At 36.5% G+C, this 17,574-nt stretch overlaps 1 protein-coding gene across 10 annotated transcripts in view; it reads right to left on the minus strand.

Moving 5' to 3' along the window:
* Positions 1–563: 563 nt before the first annotated feature.
* The window catches only part of LOC147384396 (C2 domain-containing protein At1g53590-like), a 38,051-nt gene continuing 21,040 nt past the window's right edge, over positions 564–17,574 (minus strand). Inside the window, exons 2-11 of one of the 10 annotated variants that reach the window (XM_086426619.1) lie at positions 6,769–6,896; positions 6,026–6,178; positions 5,894–5,934; positions 5,633–5,681; positions 5,162–5,441; positions 4,952–5,034; positions 3,130–3,224; positions 2,485–2,560; positions 2,309–2,345; positions 564–1,627 (exon numbers count right to left, since the gene is read on the minus strand). In XM_086426619.1, coding sequence (XP_086282745.1) covers positions 5,370–5,441; positions 5,633–5,681; positions 5,894–5,934; positions 6,026–6,178; positions 6,769–6,861 — 408 coding nt within the window. In that variant the 5' untranslated portion in view covers positions 6,862–6,896 and the 3' untranslated portion in view covers positions 564–1,627; positions 2,309–2,345; positions 2,485–2,560; ... (1 more) ...; positions 4,952–5,034; positions 5,162–5,369. The other 9 variants (XM_086426616.1, XM_086426620.1, XM_086426617.1 and 6 more) reach the window with 9 other exon arrangements.

Here is a 17,574-nt window from a genome sequence, read left to right on the forward strand (position 1 = left end):
AAAAACACCCCAAAATCCGCAACAAACTTAAAGAGTTCAGATCCAAAAACAAGGAGATACGTTGATCTAGGAGATCCGAAGTCAAATCCGGAGACAGAACGAAGCAAGGGAGTACAGTACAAGGAGCTCTTTTTGTCAGATCTGAGGGAACAAAATCCTTGCTATCGAAAAGGTATGTAATTTTTTTATTTTTATCTAGGTTTTTAGCAATGTGATATATTTGGGAAGTTAGTAGAGACCGGCTTTGGCCGGGCGGGGTTGGTGCCTAACACCTTCCAACCCCGTAACATGATCCCCGAATTCAGATTTTTTGTGGTAGATTAGTTCTTTTTATCCATGTTAGAGTCAGTTTGGTTCCTAGACCACAATAACTAGGTGGCGACTCCCAAACCTCAAGAGTCAAAAGCGGATCCGCGCACCCCGCGGATCGAGGGCGCTTTCAGTAGTCGTCGCTAATAGTCCCATCGCTAAATGTTATATCGACGGCCAACAATTCACAGGTACAGGACTTATAGTGACAGCTGCTACTGGCCGTCGCTATAGGGTAGTCTTTTTAAAAAAAAAAATTATCCTTCAGTTACGATTTTGGCTTGGCCGTCGCTATAGAAGCTTTTGGAAAAAAAATTTAATTTTACACCAGCCCCCTCATCTATTGCTGAATATTGGAGATACCCCTATGTTTTGAAATAGATGACCTCAACCCCAACTATCATTATGTAAAGACCCAAATGCCCTCTCTACTAGAGCTCATTGGGTTACTATTGCAGACTAATATAAATTGTCACAGAATCTCACTCACACACATAATAAGATGGTCACCAGAATCCAACTCACACACAGGCACGCGCACACACACATACACTCCAACTCATACGTGCAAACATACACACACGGGCGCACACATACACATACACTCCAACTCTCACACACACAAGTGCGCACAAACACACAGACACGAGCGCACACACACACATATAAAATATTGTTCTTTTCTGTAGAAACACTTATTTATCAATAAATCCCTAAAAAATAGTGAAAAAAAGAGAGAGATACATAGAGTTAAAGATGAAGGAGATACATGAAACTTTCAAATATTAATAAATTTAGCTCAACTAAAGTCCAAAAGTCTCACAGACTGCTTATGAGATATAAACAAGAAAAAATAAAAGAAAATTTTGAAAGAATTTGAGAAGTTGTTACAAAACAACATGTAGTAGTATTCTTAGAACAAAAGACAACCCATACAAAATAGAAAGCAACACCATATGTGTAGAAACATAAATCTTCTATACATTTACAATATAGGTAAGTAGAGAAATTTGAAATTTTCTAGACGGATTACCACTAAGAATCTAAATACATGTAAATGAAGTGTCGTTAGCTTGATAGCAATGTTAGAATGAGTTTCTTACCAACAACATGTCTGCTACTTCCATGTCTCTTATCCGAAAGTAACTTTTGAGTGGAACGATCCAAGCGGAACTAATCAAACCCCACACACAACCTGACCGATCTTTTTCATTGTGTATCGGGTGTCTCTGCGATCTCTTTGACATGATTACAGGTGATCATTCAACTCCAGAACGTTCTGTTTATCCGAATCAAACTTAATATAATCACATCCAACCTGGCCAAAAAGGAAAATCAGAAATCAGAAAAGTAATCTATAAAGAGTCATTTTATAAGTAAAAATTGTATGTATAAAACAACAATTTTTCACTGAAAAAAAAGATTTTCGACATCAAAGATACAAGTATATGTTACCCTTTTGGGAAGGGACGATTAGGGGATCCTATTGAAACATGTTAGATAGTAATGAAGATTTACACTTCATTTTAAGTGAGAAATACAGTTAAGAAGGTCTCTCGGATATGCCTTGGGACAACCTATACTTTATACAATGTAGTGTAAAAGCACTCGAAAGTTTCAGGAAAAATGCAATATTTATGCCTTCATCTATATAGGAGACATTTAGAAGTAGCTTCTCTCTCATCACATATTAAGATTCTCAGGTAACAAGTAACATTTTTGTGTACTGCAAACAGTAGGCACCCATTGTTGTAGTTTTTTTTTTTAACTATCTAAAGAGAAAGGGATGTTTGGAGACTGGACATAAGACTCATAAAGGAAATTAACATTTTTTTTTTGAAATTTACTTCATTCAATCCATAAATATAAGAAACTATATAAAAGAAACTAAAACAATACCAAATTTATTGGAATAAGAAAAATAGAAAAGACCCCACAACAGAACAACTCTAATATTAGAATTTGTTTTAGATCTAACTTGACAAAGATATGTTCTTACATTTTAGGTGATTGGAGGCATTTTAAGAAACCTAGCACTGCATCATGAAAAGGATCAAGGAAAGAAGATTGAGATGGTTTGGACAAGTAGAATGAAAATAAATGATGGCATTAGTGAGTGTTTTGGTGTGAGGAAGACCAAAAGGGTGTGGAAAGAGACTACAAAGGTTGACTTACCAAGGGTTGTGAAGCATCAAGCCAATGATAAATAAGCTCATTACAGAACCACGTCATTTGCCTTTTAGCGAAGTTTCTATATAAAAAGTTCAAGAAAGAATTAACTCCAACACAAAAATGCAGGTACTCATATCATAGAGAATAGCATGATAAACTTTATGAAGTTCGAAGAGCATGTAAGCACAGCATGCAAAATAAAATTTCTTAAGTCCAACATAGAGGCATACATAAAAGTGAGAAAACCAATGGGTAGATGTGGTCCATAGAAACTGTGATGAATACTGATCTGCACATAAACACATTGAAGTGATTTTCTAGCATTTGCCGATTATTTCAACTTCCAACAACACTTGTATTTGAAAGTTTCATCAATCTATGCCACACCATTTCCTTATTGCCTTCCACATTGCTTCCAATACATTCCCCTATTGTCTTCAATATCTTTTATAAGCATATTGTTAGCAATTCTTTATATTAATGTTTGATAAATCCTCCAACCAAAACAATAATTCAATATCTCTTGTGGACTAAAACTAGAAATTATATGAATGAAACAAGAACAAATCATCTAGGTGTACTCCGTTCAACAATAAAAGGAATGGATTAATATTAAATGCTATACTCTTAAAGAAGAATAAGAAATACCTAGATGCTTTTTGAAATTCTGATAAAAAAGAAAAGAATTCACCAAGAGAGCTGCTACCCCCTTGTTGTTGACAGTTTAGTAGATACTCCATAGCCTGAAGTAATAAATCATAAACATCAAAATAAACTCCTAGCATTAATCTTTTTAACTTGTAAGGTAAAATAGAACTAGCCTATTAGGATTAAAATATGCAAAAACAAATAGGAAACTAAATCAAACTAAACCAACCCCAACATACAGAAACATTAATAGAATAAATCGTGTACAATGAATGAATGTGTCACTTACTAGTAAGAGATGACTATATGGGTACACTCAAAATGTGTCCTTCCACACAACAAGGAACACACATCCAATTAAAGAATATAAGTATGAAATTCAAAAATCCAAACCCTGTCAAGAACTATGCTCACTAGGTAAAACCACATTCCTCATTAAATAAAAAATATTGGCTGATAAATTCCATAATACAGTAAAAATTATTCAAATAAACTAGGTTCATGACTAGAAATAACGAGGTTGACAGCATTAAGAGATTTCGAACCTCAAACTAGAGAGAGGTTGACAGTTGGGAGTGAGTACCAAGAGAATACCATAGCGATGGCTGAGTTAGGAAGTTGTTGGTAGCTACTCTACTACGACGGTTAGTGGGCGACAGTTGCTAATTTTCGTTGCTATAAATCCATTTTCCTGTAGTGATAAATCTATAAATAGAAGAAAAAAAGTTTCCAAACGTTTGGTGCATTTTGTCATGCAGTCGGACCACTGATGAGCCTTCTTTTTAGCGCAACTAGTAACTCAAATGTGCAAATGGATTCTGAACCAAGAACATGCCACTCTTAAGGACAAGCCCTTAGCAATAACAGCCATTTTTGGAGCTTGGAGTTGGTTACTGTGTTTCATTCAAAGGTATCTTACAACATACACATAATATTAATCCATGCCATGAAACATCTTCAATATTAGTAATGTTTTAAATATTCATGATATGCCAATTAACATACATCATTATAAACTCAAGAAGATGTCAAATATTGACCCATGAAGATCCCAGTAAACAAGAAATTACACATAAAATCACTGGATAACCACAGGCTATAGTCAGAAATACAAAACAAAGGTTTACCATGGACATATTCTAGTAAAGGTTGGGTTCGTTCATTTTATGTGATATTCTAGTACATCCAGATCCCTGGATTAACAGACTTCTCGGAAGTTGACCACTAGTTCATAGGTTGCATTTTGTTTATAGATAAAAGAGATCCTATAAAATGAGAGGAAGATACAGAGGACGGAGGTTGAGGAGACCTACCAAAACAGAAAGCAAAATAAAACAGAAAAAGGCAAAAAAGGACATGAAACCGCTCACTCAGACACACATAAACCAACTCCCATCTGCATAAAAAATCTTCAAATAAGATTTGCTTAAACTCCTCAAAAACTTTACACCAAAAATAGATAAAACCTACAACGGATCTGATAGCCTCATAGACCTCCATGAATTGCAATTTTGGTACAGGCAGTCTGGAAGATTCCATGACTGTTTGTTTTTTTTATACCTTTTCAGTTAAGGAATGTACTCTAACGAATGAAATGACAAATGTAAGTGCAGGGTAGGACAATGTATGCTTTTGAGGCAGAGAAGGAAAACCATGTGAAAGCTTATCCATTTTACTGTTTGCTAGGGTGAGTGGCGAAGTGTAATATTTCCCAAGATGAGCTAACTTAATCAAGCCATTTCAATGGAGATTTTGTAGTAATTCTCTTTCCTAATATGTTACTTAGAAAACTATCTTAATCATCAAAGACTGCAAAATCTACCTTTGTTGATTATAGGGCCAGAGCACCTGATGTTGCATGATCAGGAAATATGGATTTGATAGCATTGGCTTCAACTACATCACCTGCATAATTCGACTTCTTCAGAAATAACAGGTGGCTAACATAACAATTTAAGCAGATCCACCAGAATTCGTAATGCAGTAGCCCATAGAAATATTTCATAATAATTGTAAGTGTCTGAAAAATTACCCAGAGGGGTTGAAGTTGCATGGGCATTTACATAATCCACTAGGATGAAGGCCAGACTGCGAGACAGAAAAATGTGAACTGCCATAACAAACCAAAAGAAAGACTTGTATAAATGTTGCCATATTTATGAGAAAAAAAGTACATGTATGGATGGGAAAAATGAAATTAATTGGTGCAGACTAACAGGGTAAAGAGATAATCCAATTGATTAAGGTGAATCCAGGCTGCAAAACATGAAGGTTAATCCAATAGAAAGCCTCATCTGAATGTTTCCATGTTTCTGAAAAGTGAACATTTATTTGTAAGAGAAATACAATTATTTGGAACAGACTAACAAGGTTATAATTACTGATAAAAAGGATGTGGTGTTCATCCATGGACATATTTTAAACAACATAACCCCAAGCAAGGGACCATACAAAAGCAATTAAGCTACAAACCTAATTGAAGACTCTTTCATCATTAACCTACCTGTAGGCGCTGAAGCAAATTTTTCCACGTCAACAACCAGCATATTGGGCTGCAAGGTAGTGCATGTTACATCAGGAGCAGTTGAATTATGATGTAATAATGTTTCTAGGTTAGAAGACACAAAGATCATGCTTCACATTTATAAACTATAATACATGGAGTTAATAAGAAAGTGAAGATTGTTAATTGGAGTTCAAGAAATCCAAGACAAATGAGACAAGTCCACCTAGTGGAGCATCAGCATATTCTATTAGAACTAACCTCAACAAGTGTTTGTTCAAATGTGCAGCAAGAAGCTTATCCTGCTCAAAGGGAAAAAAACCATCAAAGAACTAAGAAAATGCTTAACTGCCCGTAGTAGTTGACTTGGCACAAACTTTGACATAAGCTTACCAGCCATCCTGCAATCCCAGGAAGTTCTGTAACATCAAAGCCATGGTTGACAATAGGTTTTACTCTCATCTGAAAGTAGGGTGGTTCAACAAAGCAAACATGCAAACACCCAAGGAAGGGCCATTGAGGGATAAACTTCACACTGACTAGGACCTACAACAGAGGAGATTGTATATGAAAGTTAACAAATAGGATGGGAGTACTTCACCTTTTATCATATATTCCTTTACAAGTAAACTCATGTTTCTTTTTGTTGGAACATGATTTATTTCAAAAAACAGAACATATTTAGTTATATAATGGCATCTTCATATAAAAACTTTTATTCACATGTTACTTATGTGGATAAAGCAGAAGAATATTGTGTTTTGCTCAATTTGGGGGCTTTGCTGAACCACTTGTAACTCAAAAGTCTACCTCTAAGGCTGCAACACCTTAAGTCTACCTAACTCTACTCTACAAAGACTGCATGTCAAATTGGCTCAAATTAAGTACACCCTAGTGTAAGATTTTCATAGGCTCTAAAATAGCAGGAGGACGATCTAAAAGAATGTGGATTGAGATATTGAGAGTGGACAGGGTTGAACGAACCCAACCTTTAGTGTTTGTATGTCCAAGTCAAATTTCCCTCATTTAACATGTTTTTACTCGCACACTTCAAGTATTATGTTAACCATTGGTAATAAAAAGCTTGAACTGCGCTGAACTACTACAACAAAAGAATGACATATTGATGCCAGTACCTTCCTTTCGATATGCATGCCTGTCACATGTAACTTTGCCCAGATGCCCAATCCAAGTCTTTTTCTTAGCTTCACAGCAAGTATCGTACTCATATCCTCCGTAGTAAGAAAATTCACAACTCCAGAACCTGCAGGATGTTAATTTTTATTTGTGCTCATGGCTAGAAAGCACATACATTGTGGCCATTACCATATAGATACATTAACGGAATAGGTAAGTAATACCTACCAAGTGGTCATCATCAGAAGATTGTCTATGAACCCTTATGTCAGTAAATATATGTGGGTTCCTCCCCAAGTACATGTGCTGAACATATTGACTTAAAAGTCAGAAACAAAGTGCATTAAGAATTGCACAACCTGATATTTCAGTACAGCAACATAGACAACATAGAACCAAAATCAGATAGAATATTCCATGAACGATTATCAAATATATATTATTAGTAATACATAACAAATCAGCATACCCATTATTTAACAACTTATCAAATATGTATTATTAATAATATGAGTTGCAATTAATATAATATGGTGTTATCCACAAAGCTCTTATCCCTTGGATAGGAAACAAAGCCAAAAGAAAGAAATGTGCCATATGCTCTACACATGACTTCCTTATCACCTTCCCCATATATATATATATTGCAATAATGCAAGAATGGTGGACATTTCCTTCTCTCTCATCAATCTTTGTAAGCATGGTGGACATTTCCTTCTCTCTCATCAATCTTTGTAAGCGATATTGTACAAGAATGAGGCCAGCATATTATATAATGGGTTGGGATCCATAGACTGATGAAGGTGAACTCATTTGTTCACACACAATCTCAATTGTGTATATATATGTATGAGATCCAATGATTGAGATTTATCTTAGAAATCTATAATATATTCTTGAAATGCATCTTTTATCCCAGCCGTTGGATCTCAGATATACACGTTCAAGAATGTGTGTGAACATGTATGTTCACTTTTCATGAGTCTATGGATCCCGACCTTATATAAAGTAACAAAAAAATATATTGGGTTGTAACATAAGAATAATCTGTTATGAATATTTTATGAATTTCATAACATCACCATGCATTATGTCTAATCAACTCACAAAGATCAGTAACATAAAAATAAACCCTTCAAAGAATATATTGGGTTGTATAATAATGGTAGTGATGTATATAACACTATGTATTCATGGGCCACATTACATAAAGTATCATAGTTTAATTCGGACCACATGTTATTATAATTTAATGGTGTGAGATCATTAGCATTATTATTGTAAAATTATAATTATGTCTTATCATCTCATAGATATGAGATGAGAGTTATAATAATCATCATAAGGGGAATTTACAACTTTGCTCAAGTATAGCATTTCTGAGGTGTTCGTATTTTTTTCCTGATTTAATTTGGTATATTTTAAATCCATGCTTATTAGCAACCAACTATAATATATAACAATCCAAATATAAAAGATTTGTTCACTAATCATTCAAACAAGGTTAGTAGAAAAATAAAATCAAAAAACCAAATTACAATAGTGCTCCTGTGGGCAAATATTATTCAACAACACACTTTAAGAAAAACTAAGTGAGTTCTCAGATTTGATAAGCAGAATTGGGGAATGGTAGTCACCTAAAATCTGATTTCATCAAAAAATTGAATTAAAATTATAGAAATTGGGATTTTGGTTTGAAATCGAACCAAAATCTGAATCAACGATATAGAAATTAAGATTATACAATAAAATCAACAAAATATGCAAAAAAATCTAGGGTTTAGGGATCGATTGGAGAGAAAACATACCTTAATTTTCGGAAGGCCGAGATCAGATCGGATCTGTTTAGATTGAACTCTCACGCGTTTGAGAGACCAAGAGAGAGAGAGAGAGAGAGAAAGAGAGAGATCGACAGCGAGGCAGAGAGGCTCCATGTCGAATAAATCCTTAATTTGAAGATTTGTTTCAAACAAAATCTTCGAGTATGAGATGAGAGACAGAAATATCAGTGAGATCAGCGGAGAAAGAGATCTTAGAGCTTGAGATCTGTTTCAAACGAGATCTTCGAGTATGAGACAGAGGCTTCGTTTTCAAGCTTGAGATCTGTTTCAAATGAAATCTTCGAGTATGAGACAGAGGCTTCGTTTTCGAGCTTAAGAAAGAGATTATTTTCGATAGAGAGAGATCAACGGAGATGAGACTTTGAGTTTCAGATGTAATTATTTTCGATAGAGAGAGAGAGTTGAGTTTGTAATAAATGACCCCATAGTGACGGTCAAGCTTTGACCGTCACTAAAACTTGTTGCTGTAGCCGACTTTTCCTGTAGTGCTTCCTAACCATTTTCAGGTTTTACAAGGAATTCTCACTCCAAAATACACCATTAAAGGCATAGTAAAGAAATTTGGATTCCGTAAATGGTTGTGGATTCAATTCAGATTAATTCAAGAAAGTTTCATGAAAAAGTTGGCAAAATTTTGAAGATTATACAAAATATGTTTTTTTTTTTTTGTTGCTTACCAAAATACATCATCTCCATACTCTTTATAATCCCTATCTTCTTTTTGATGTTTGAATGTTTCAAAAATCAAAAATTTTGAAGGTGAAGGGTAAAAATATTATCATATTCCAAGACTAATCGAGGAATAATCTATTAATTCTTCAATTCGTCAATTTAATCAACTAATCCCTAATTCGGAGAATTTTGTGACTGCATTAAAGTTTACCAGTATCAAGGCTCAACAATGGATTATATTATGTCGTCGAGGTTAAACATTAACTATCATCGAAATTTGATGATAAAAATCTAAAGCCACAAGAATGTTTGAAATTAATAATGTTAACCCCCAGAATTAATTCGTTGTTTTCTTTAATAATTCCTCAGCATAGAGATTTAGACAAGTCAAAATTGTTTGCGTTGCTTCCTGTCTTTTGCAAAAGAAGTCCGCAACCTTCAATCTACACTCTCAAACAAGAGCTGTGATTGGCATATGCCTTGCAGGCTTTCAACACAACTATGCCATCTGATAGGTTAGTAGTGTTTATATCATATCTTATGCCTTCAAAATATGAAGTTTCCCCTTATTTCCTTTCTATCTTACCTCTTACCAATCCAAATGCGAGCTTCTGGTTGTATTTTCCATATGTTATCTATATCTCCACACACTCCTTGTGGATCTCCTTGATTGCAAATAAAAGGAAGCGTAGGTGATTGTCTTTGAATTCGTTAAAGAAATTCTCACCATAATGGCGTAAGCATATGCAATGTTGTACCCGTGAAAATAATAGTGGAACATTTCTCGTCAAGTCCAGATGCCTATCAATAATAACCGACAAAATTTACCAATGAGTTTGGTTGTTCATAACATAAATACTCAAACAACTTAGAAACCATCTCCAACAACGAGAATGCTTAGTACCCACTACTCCAAAAGCCAATGGCAAAATGTCATTTTGCCGATCTATCCATAAGCAATCATTAAGCAAAATCATCAAATCTATTATCGGCTGTCAGAATAAAATAAGTTACGCATCCAGGATCAACTATTTTCAACTTGATGAAAATGATGGCAATAACTTATAAGATTGAGCAAAATACCTGAAAATCATGGTCTTGCCTTGAGTTTTGGCTCACACAGCTTCAGTGTAGGATATATTTATGCTGAACAATGTGGATATATCAGTAATTATCTAAGATGGCTTCGTACCTCGATGCTTTCGAAGTCGACCAACTATTTTTGTAGCCAACCAATGAACCGTAGCCGGTCTAAGATCATTTCCTCATAATCTTCGATGTATACAGCACATGTGATCTTTCTTGTATAACATCACCTTGAATTTTGGCAAAACCCTTATTTTGATTCCACAAATTCCATCATTTCATCTCCACTTTTTTTATTTAGAACGATGGTGTCGAGAATTACATCCAACTAAGGGGACCGGATGAGCCAAGGTCTAAGCCAAGGCATATCGGTCCCTTCCCCAGGCACAAGCAACGCCCGCACATCACACACGCCAGGTAAATGAGGGAATGCCCTCGTAGGTGGTCCCGAGGAAATATTGCTCATATTGGGTATCGAACAAACAACCTACGGACACTCACTGCTTATTGGTTCCAAAATTGCCATTGAGCCACCCCCTTGGGATTCTTCATCTACACTTCTATAAGGTGATATCTGACCTTCCACAATAACATTGACTTCCAGTCTTGGACTATCATTCGGATGCAATTGGGGACTTAACCTAATTGTACACATTACAATCAATTTCATTAATGTTAATTTAATATCTAATTTTTGGAGGGATATGTCCCACTTCAATAATTGTAGGTCCACCAGATTTATTTTGCTCCATGCACTATGCACTACGCTCTATATTAGAACTAACATCACTCATAAAATGCGTAAGGTTGTTTTAAAAGAGTTAAGAATATACATACCTTCTAACCATGAAGGAATCATCCCCAACAATATTTAAATTGATTGAATCATGCCGTTGTGTATTTTCCATTGAAGATATATCATAGTTAGTTTTTTTCTTTCATTAATGAATAGAAAAATATAATTAGAAAAAAGTATATCAAATATCAACTGGAACTCTAAATAATTACATGTTCTTCTCAAGAACATCAGGTCGTAACCCATGTTGGTTGATGTAGAGTTCCAACAAATTGCAAAATGAAGAACAAGTAAGCAAACACTAGATAGTGAATCATTTTATATTCTATCAAGTTTAACAAATCTACTCGAAGTTGTGGGGTGCGCACACATAACTTTAAAAGCGTGCTTTCAGGTATATTACATGCACTTCGAAATTTGTTGCATAACTCTAAAATTTTGATTCTCCTTTCTAATTGAATAAACTTGCAGGTACTGCCAATACATTCTAACGTAATCCCTTATATAACTCGTCCACCATAAAAACAAACAAAAAACACTTTCTCTGGATCCACCTTGTTCACTACAAGAAAAGTAGCAATGGACATATTAAAATAAATCTGCATAAGTTAAACAAAAACTCAACCTTCGACATTACAATAATGTCGATGTTGTGGTAATTATATTTTATTTACAGAAACTTTTTAGTTTCAATTTATTGTTGAACGTTATTGTATTGCCATCGAACCTATCCTTAATATATAACTGTTGGGGTTCAATGCTGCAAAAGTTTTTTTTTTTTTTTTTACTTACATAAATATTCTGTTATAAATTTATTGTCGAACCTCTACAATACTATTATAGTCGAACCTCTAGTCAATATACAATCATGGAGGTTCTATGATGCAAACAACTTTTATTTACAAAAGAAACGTTCTATTAGTCATTCGTCGAGTTTCAATGATAGGTAATGTTGAAACTTGACTCTGAATTAGATTCCAATGATATGTGCCTTACATAATTCGTGAAATCATTTAGATTTTTACTACCATTTTCCATTTATATTACTATGAGGATAATGCTATAAAAGATTATACAAAGGATTTTAAAAGAAATGAAAGAAAGAGAGGAGAGGAGAAAATGGTACCCTTTGATGAAAATCTCCAATAGATCATTGATTGAACATGAGATACATCACATTAATGAAAGATCAAAGAGATGTTGGTCATTCCTCACTGCTAGATCTTTTTTGATGGGTTTTAGAGTGAGAATGGAGAGTTCTCTCTGTAAAATCTGAAAATGGTTAGGAGGGAAGAAGTTGTAATTTAAAAAGGTTGTAGAAGGGTTTAATAAAGAAAATGAAAGTGAAGGGCCTTTTTTCCTCCGAAAACATGAGTTACTGTAGCAGAACGAATGTTTTTGAGTATTTAAAAAAAGTGACCCTTTTTTTCCATTGTCATAAACCTTTGAATTTATTTATTTATTTTTTGGTTAAATGTCCCTTTTTCTAAATTCTCCTTGAGATCCATACTCCTTTGATAATAAAACCTCAAACTATGTGCAAAATGTGTTTGGGGTGTAAGTGCACAAACTCTTTGTTCTTTAATGCTCAAGACATATTTCCAAGAACTGAGAGTTATTTATTTATTTATTATTATTGCTTATCATGGATATTGCCATGCTTTGAATGAGACTAATTCCATGGTCACAAGCACTGCCCTCTCGGAAAATCCTACATGCAATTGGTTGAGTCAAGGGACAACTGGATCCTGGAGGGTGGCCCCAAGGAATTCATTGCTTCACGGGGCTTCGACACTAGACCTACCCTTCCTGAGGGAGCTTATCAAGGCTCGGCCAACCCCTTGAGGTTTTCAACCAACTGATGAGAGTTAATTGAACGAAAATTATTTACCTTTTCCCACTTCCTCTTTTCGGCTTTGTTAAGAAATAGTGCCTATTCATGTTAATTCTCGACGATGATGACCTCGGGGAAATGACTTTGACCGTGGGTTTGTCATCGTCTCCAGAGTTAAGGCACTTTGGATGAGTTCCATTCTATTAGTGGGCCTTCCATCTCATCCCATCCCAAAGAGTAATTAAAACCATATTTAGTCACATTTTCAGGTTCCACTAAGTAAAATTTATTACTAAGCAGATATTAATAATTTAAGAAAGAAAACTGAGAAAAAGAAAAACAAACAATAAAAATCTGGGCCTGTACTTACCAGCATACTCAGGTGCAAGATATCCAAATGTCCCGGCCGCCAATCATATCTCAAGAGAGTACATACTTCCCATCAGGAACATTCTTAACAAGACCAAAATCTGGAACCTTAATTAGCTCTCTGTCATCCCCAAGAAGTATATTTGAAGGCTTCAAATCTCTGTGGATGAAACTCTGTTGTGCTACATCCAATGCAATTGAGACTCTGCTTCCATGAAAGAGGAGAATTTTCATTATCATTCTCACTCTTATCAAGCAAATGCTGACCCAAAGTCCCTTGCACATATTCTATTCGTAGATCAAAAGCCTTTCATTCCCATTGACGCAGAAACCAAAGAGGCAGGGCCACCAAATGTCTGAGTCTAGAACTGAGAACGATCTCCACTTGAAACTCACTCAATCCCTTTGTACTCATTCCAGTAGATTCCATCCACTTCACAATCATATTCTAGCCACAACGACGTTACAATATTGGCTCAAACCAAGTGGGACAATTGATTGATTGGTACGTCTCGAAATACTTATTAAACTCGGGGAAAAAAACATTAAAAAAAAAGTTCCACCTTTTGCCACCTCAGGGCCTACCGTGGTCTAAAGATCCATTGTCTCCTTTTCTCAAGTAAATGATAAGAAATTTCCAGCAAACTAGTGTGTGCCTAATGTTATGATTGATTCTAAGGTCATTACTTAGTAATGTTAGACTTGATTTTTTGCAGATTCCTGGTTCGTTATAAAATCTGCTGAAAGACTAGGAAGATCTGTAGATTCAGAATCTCAAGGACCACTTTCGGGTACAGATTCCAGGATGCTTATAAGCTAATAAGTTAATATCCAGAGCAGCTGGTCAATTACCAAGTAACTATGGAGTATAGAAGCACATGATCAGTCCTCCAAAACAGATCCAGATCCTACGTTTAATCAAAACAGAATATCTCATTTGTAAATATTATATATATTCGATGCATAAGGGAACAGAACCATCGATTGAGGAACAGAGTAATTCTTTCACATGGTATCAGCCAAACCCCATCCTCTTCAAAGAAAAAAAAAAACCCAGCAATTACCTTCATGGCGACCTCCTCCACCGACCATAGCCCATCCTCTCCTCCACCTGCCTCAGCCTTGCCAATGCCCTCAATTACTCTTCAAGCGGCACCCATCCACACTTGATTAAACTAGATCTCCATAATTATTTGTTGTGGCACACAATTTCTCCCTGTCGTCATCGGATATGACCTTAAGGGGTATGTTGATGGTACAATCCGCCCTCCCCCTCGTACTCTCTCAGATGGTTCCCTCAATCCAACATACACTGCCTGGTGCAAGCAAGACCAAGTCTTGTTAGGCTGGCTGCTCTCCTCCCTGTCAGAGACGGTTCTTTCCCACATTGTGGGACTCTCATCTTCTCTTGTTGTATGGAATGCACAAGAGAATCAGTATGCATCTCGCTCTCATGTTCGTATTATGCAAATTCGTCGCAAACTTCAGACTATTCGTAAAGGCAATCTTACCATGGTCGATTACTTCCACAAATCAAAGCAACTTGCGGACGGTCTCGCCACCTCTGGTAATTATATGCCGGACTCCAACCTTCAACAAGTCATCCTCAAAAGCCTTGACTCGGCCTATGACATCATTGTCACTACCCTCACTGACACCTTGTTGACCACTTCCATGGATAACTTTCAAGAACACCTTTTGGCGTTTGAAATGTGCCTTGATGCTTGAAATAGTGCCCTTTCTACAGTCCTCGATGCTCATACTCGTGGCAGCCAAAACAATGGTAGACAGGGTCCACGCCCTCCTCCAACTCCTCAGCCAATGGGTAAATCAATGGGTCCATGCCAACTTTGTGGTCACAAGAACCACACTGCAGGATCCTGTTGGTTTCGCTTTGATCGAGCTTATGGAAACTCTACTCCGTCGCCTATTGCCGATGCTTATGTTGCAACATCCAACACGTCCTATGATCCCAATTGGTACCCTGACAGTGGTACTACAAATCATGTGACCGCCGATCTAGGGAATCTTCATCTTCAATCTGAATACACAGGCCCTGGTCAACTTCGTATTGGTAACAGCTTTGGTCTCCCTATCTCCCACATTGATATGTCCACACTACTCACTCCTCATCATAAGTTTGTACTCAAAGACCTTTCGCATGTTCCCAATATCTCAACTAATTTATTATCTGTTTCAAAATAAACTCATGATAATGATGCCTTTTTCGAATTTCACCATCGTTTTTGTTGTTGTTAAGGATCGTCACACGGGGAATCGTGTCATGATACTCCTCTATCCATGTATCCTTCAATTTTCGTTGGTGAGCGTGCTTCCTTGGATACTTGGCATCGTCGTCTAGGAGATCCAATGATGCGCACCGTCAAAGCCGTCGTTGCAGCCCATTTTCTTCCAATTCTTAATACAAAACCAAGTTTCTGTAGTTCATGTCAATCTAGTAAGAGTCATCAGTTTTCATTTCAGTATAGTTCTACTGTATTTACATGTCTTTCAGAATTGATTGTAGCTGATGATTGGGGACCGGCTCTGGGTCTTTCTTGGGGCGGTTCTCGCTATAATTTGTTATTATTGGATGCTTTTAGTAGATACACTGGGCTCTTTCCTCTTGTGCGCAACTCTGATGCTCTTCCAATCTTTCTTTCTTTCAAAACTATAATTGAAAATTTGCTTGATTGTAAAATATAAGTATTTCAATCTAAAAATAGGGGTGAATTCAAGAAATTTACCTTTATCTTGGATACTTACGGGATCACTCATCTTTTTTCTTGCCCGCACACCCCCCAACAAAATGGCCTTGCTGAACATTGTCATAAGCACATTGTTGAGACTGGCCTTGCTCTCATGATAGGTGCCTTTGTCCCTCTAATCCATTGGGTTCATGATGCCTTTATCAGTCCTCATACCTTGTGAATCATCTCCCTTCTCCTATATTGCCTAATAAGTCTCCTCTTGAGGTACTCTTTGGCATGACTCCTACCTACACCACATTACGAACCTTTGGGTGTGAATGTTTTTCTCATTTCCATTCCTACAACTCCCATAAACTTCTTGGTCTCGTTTGTTTTTCTAAGATATAGTTCCTCTCATAAAGGATACAAGTGTCTTCACATTCCCACAAATCACTTGAACATATCATGACACGTGACATTTAATGAGGAATCATTTCCTTTCGCTGCCATTCAAACTACCCGATTTTTGTGGGACGTGACCTCCCATCTCATTACTTTCCCATCCTTACTGCCCTTGTCTCCCTATCCTTACCATCTAGTGTCCACACCACCTCCACAACTATCCCTCCCTGTTGCTATCCCAACCCCTCCAATACTTCCGTCGCCCAACCTCCCTTTATTACCCACCCAACTTCCCCTTCCCCTTCTTTTACCCCTTCAATCAGAGCAACCAAAATTCCTTCTCATATAGCTGGCCTACCCACTCACCCTATGGTCACTCAGTCCAAGCTTGGGATATTCAAAAAGGTGTTGTCGGCCACCAAACTCCTTTACTAGATAATGACGAGGAACCTGTTATCAGTGATAGTTCTCTTTTACTTATATTTTTATGTCATGTCCTTTTTCTTCTTTTCTTATTTATAATGTAATATATAAATAGGAATGAAGCAAGAATAAAATATATTTTTCTGGAACTTCTCTTCTTTCTTTCTATCTTCTCTAAACCCTAGATCAAACTCTACATGGTATTAGAGCTTTGGTGACGACTGAGAAGATCGAAAAGAGTTCCAAATCAAAGAGAGGGTCCGATCTCCACCTTTCTACAGCCCTAGGGCTGTCGCTCATCCTCATATCTTGTCGCCAGCTACCCAATAGCCTCCTAGGGGTTGCTGCACATCAGCAACCACCCTCTAGGGACTGTCGCACATCAGCAGCCACCCCTAGGGGTCGTCGCACATCATCCAACCATCTCCTAGGGCTGTCGCACAACTCCAACCACCTCTAGTGGTTGTCGCACATCATCCAACCACCTCCTAGGACTGCCTCCAGTCACCTTTGTGGATCTCTATCGAGTAACTCTTCACACTTGATTGACTATTACAGCCTATGTCACGGTTGTAATAGCCTTCAAGGTGAGTCAGAATTTTTTTCTCTGAATGTGAAAATAGATTCAACTCTTATGTCGTATGTGATTCATTAGTGTTTCACAACGCAAGTATGTGTTACATCTGCTTCAG

This window comes from Akebia trifoliata, chromosome 15 (assembly GCF_017979445.1).
Source record: "Akebia trifoliata isolate Shusen 1 chromosome 15, ASM1797944v1, whole genome shotgun sequence".
In the NCBI taxonomy this organism is placed as follows: Eukaryota; Viridiplantae; Streptophyta; class Magnoliopsida; order Ranunculales; family Lardizabalaceae; genus Akebia; species Akebia trifoliata.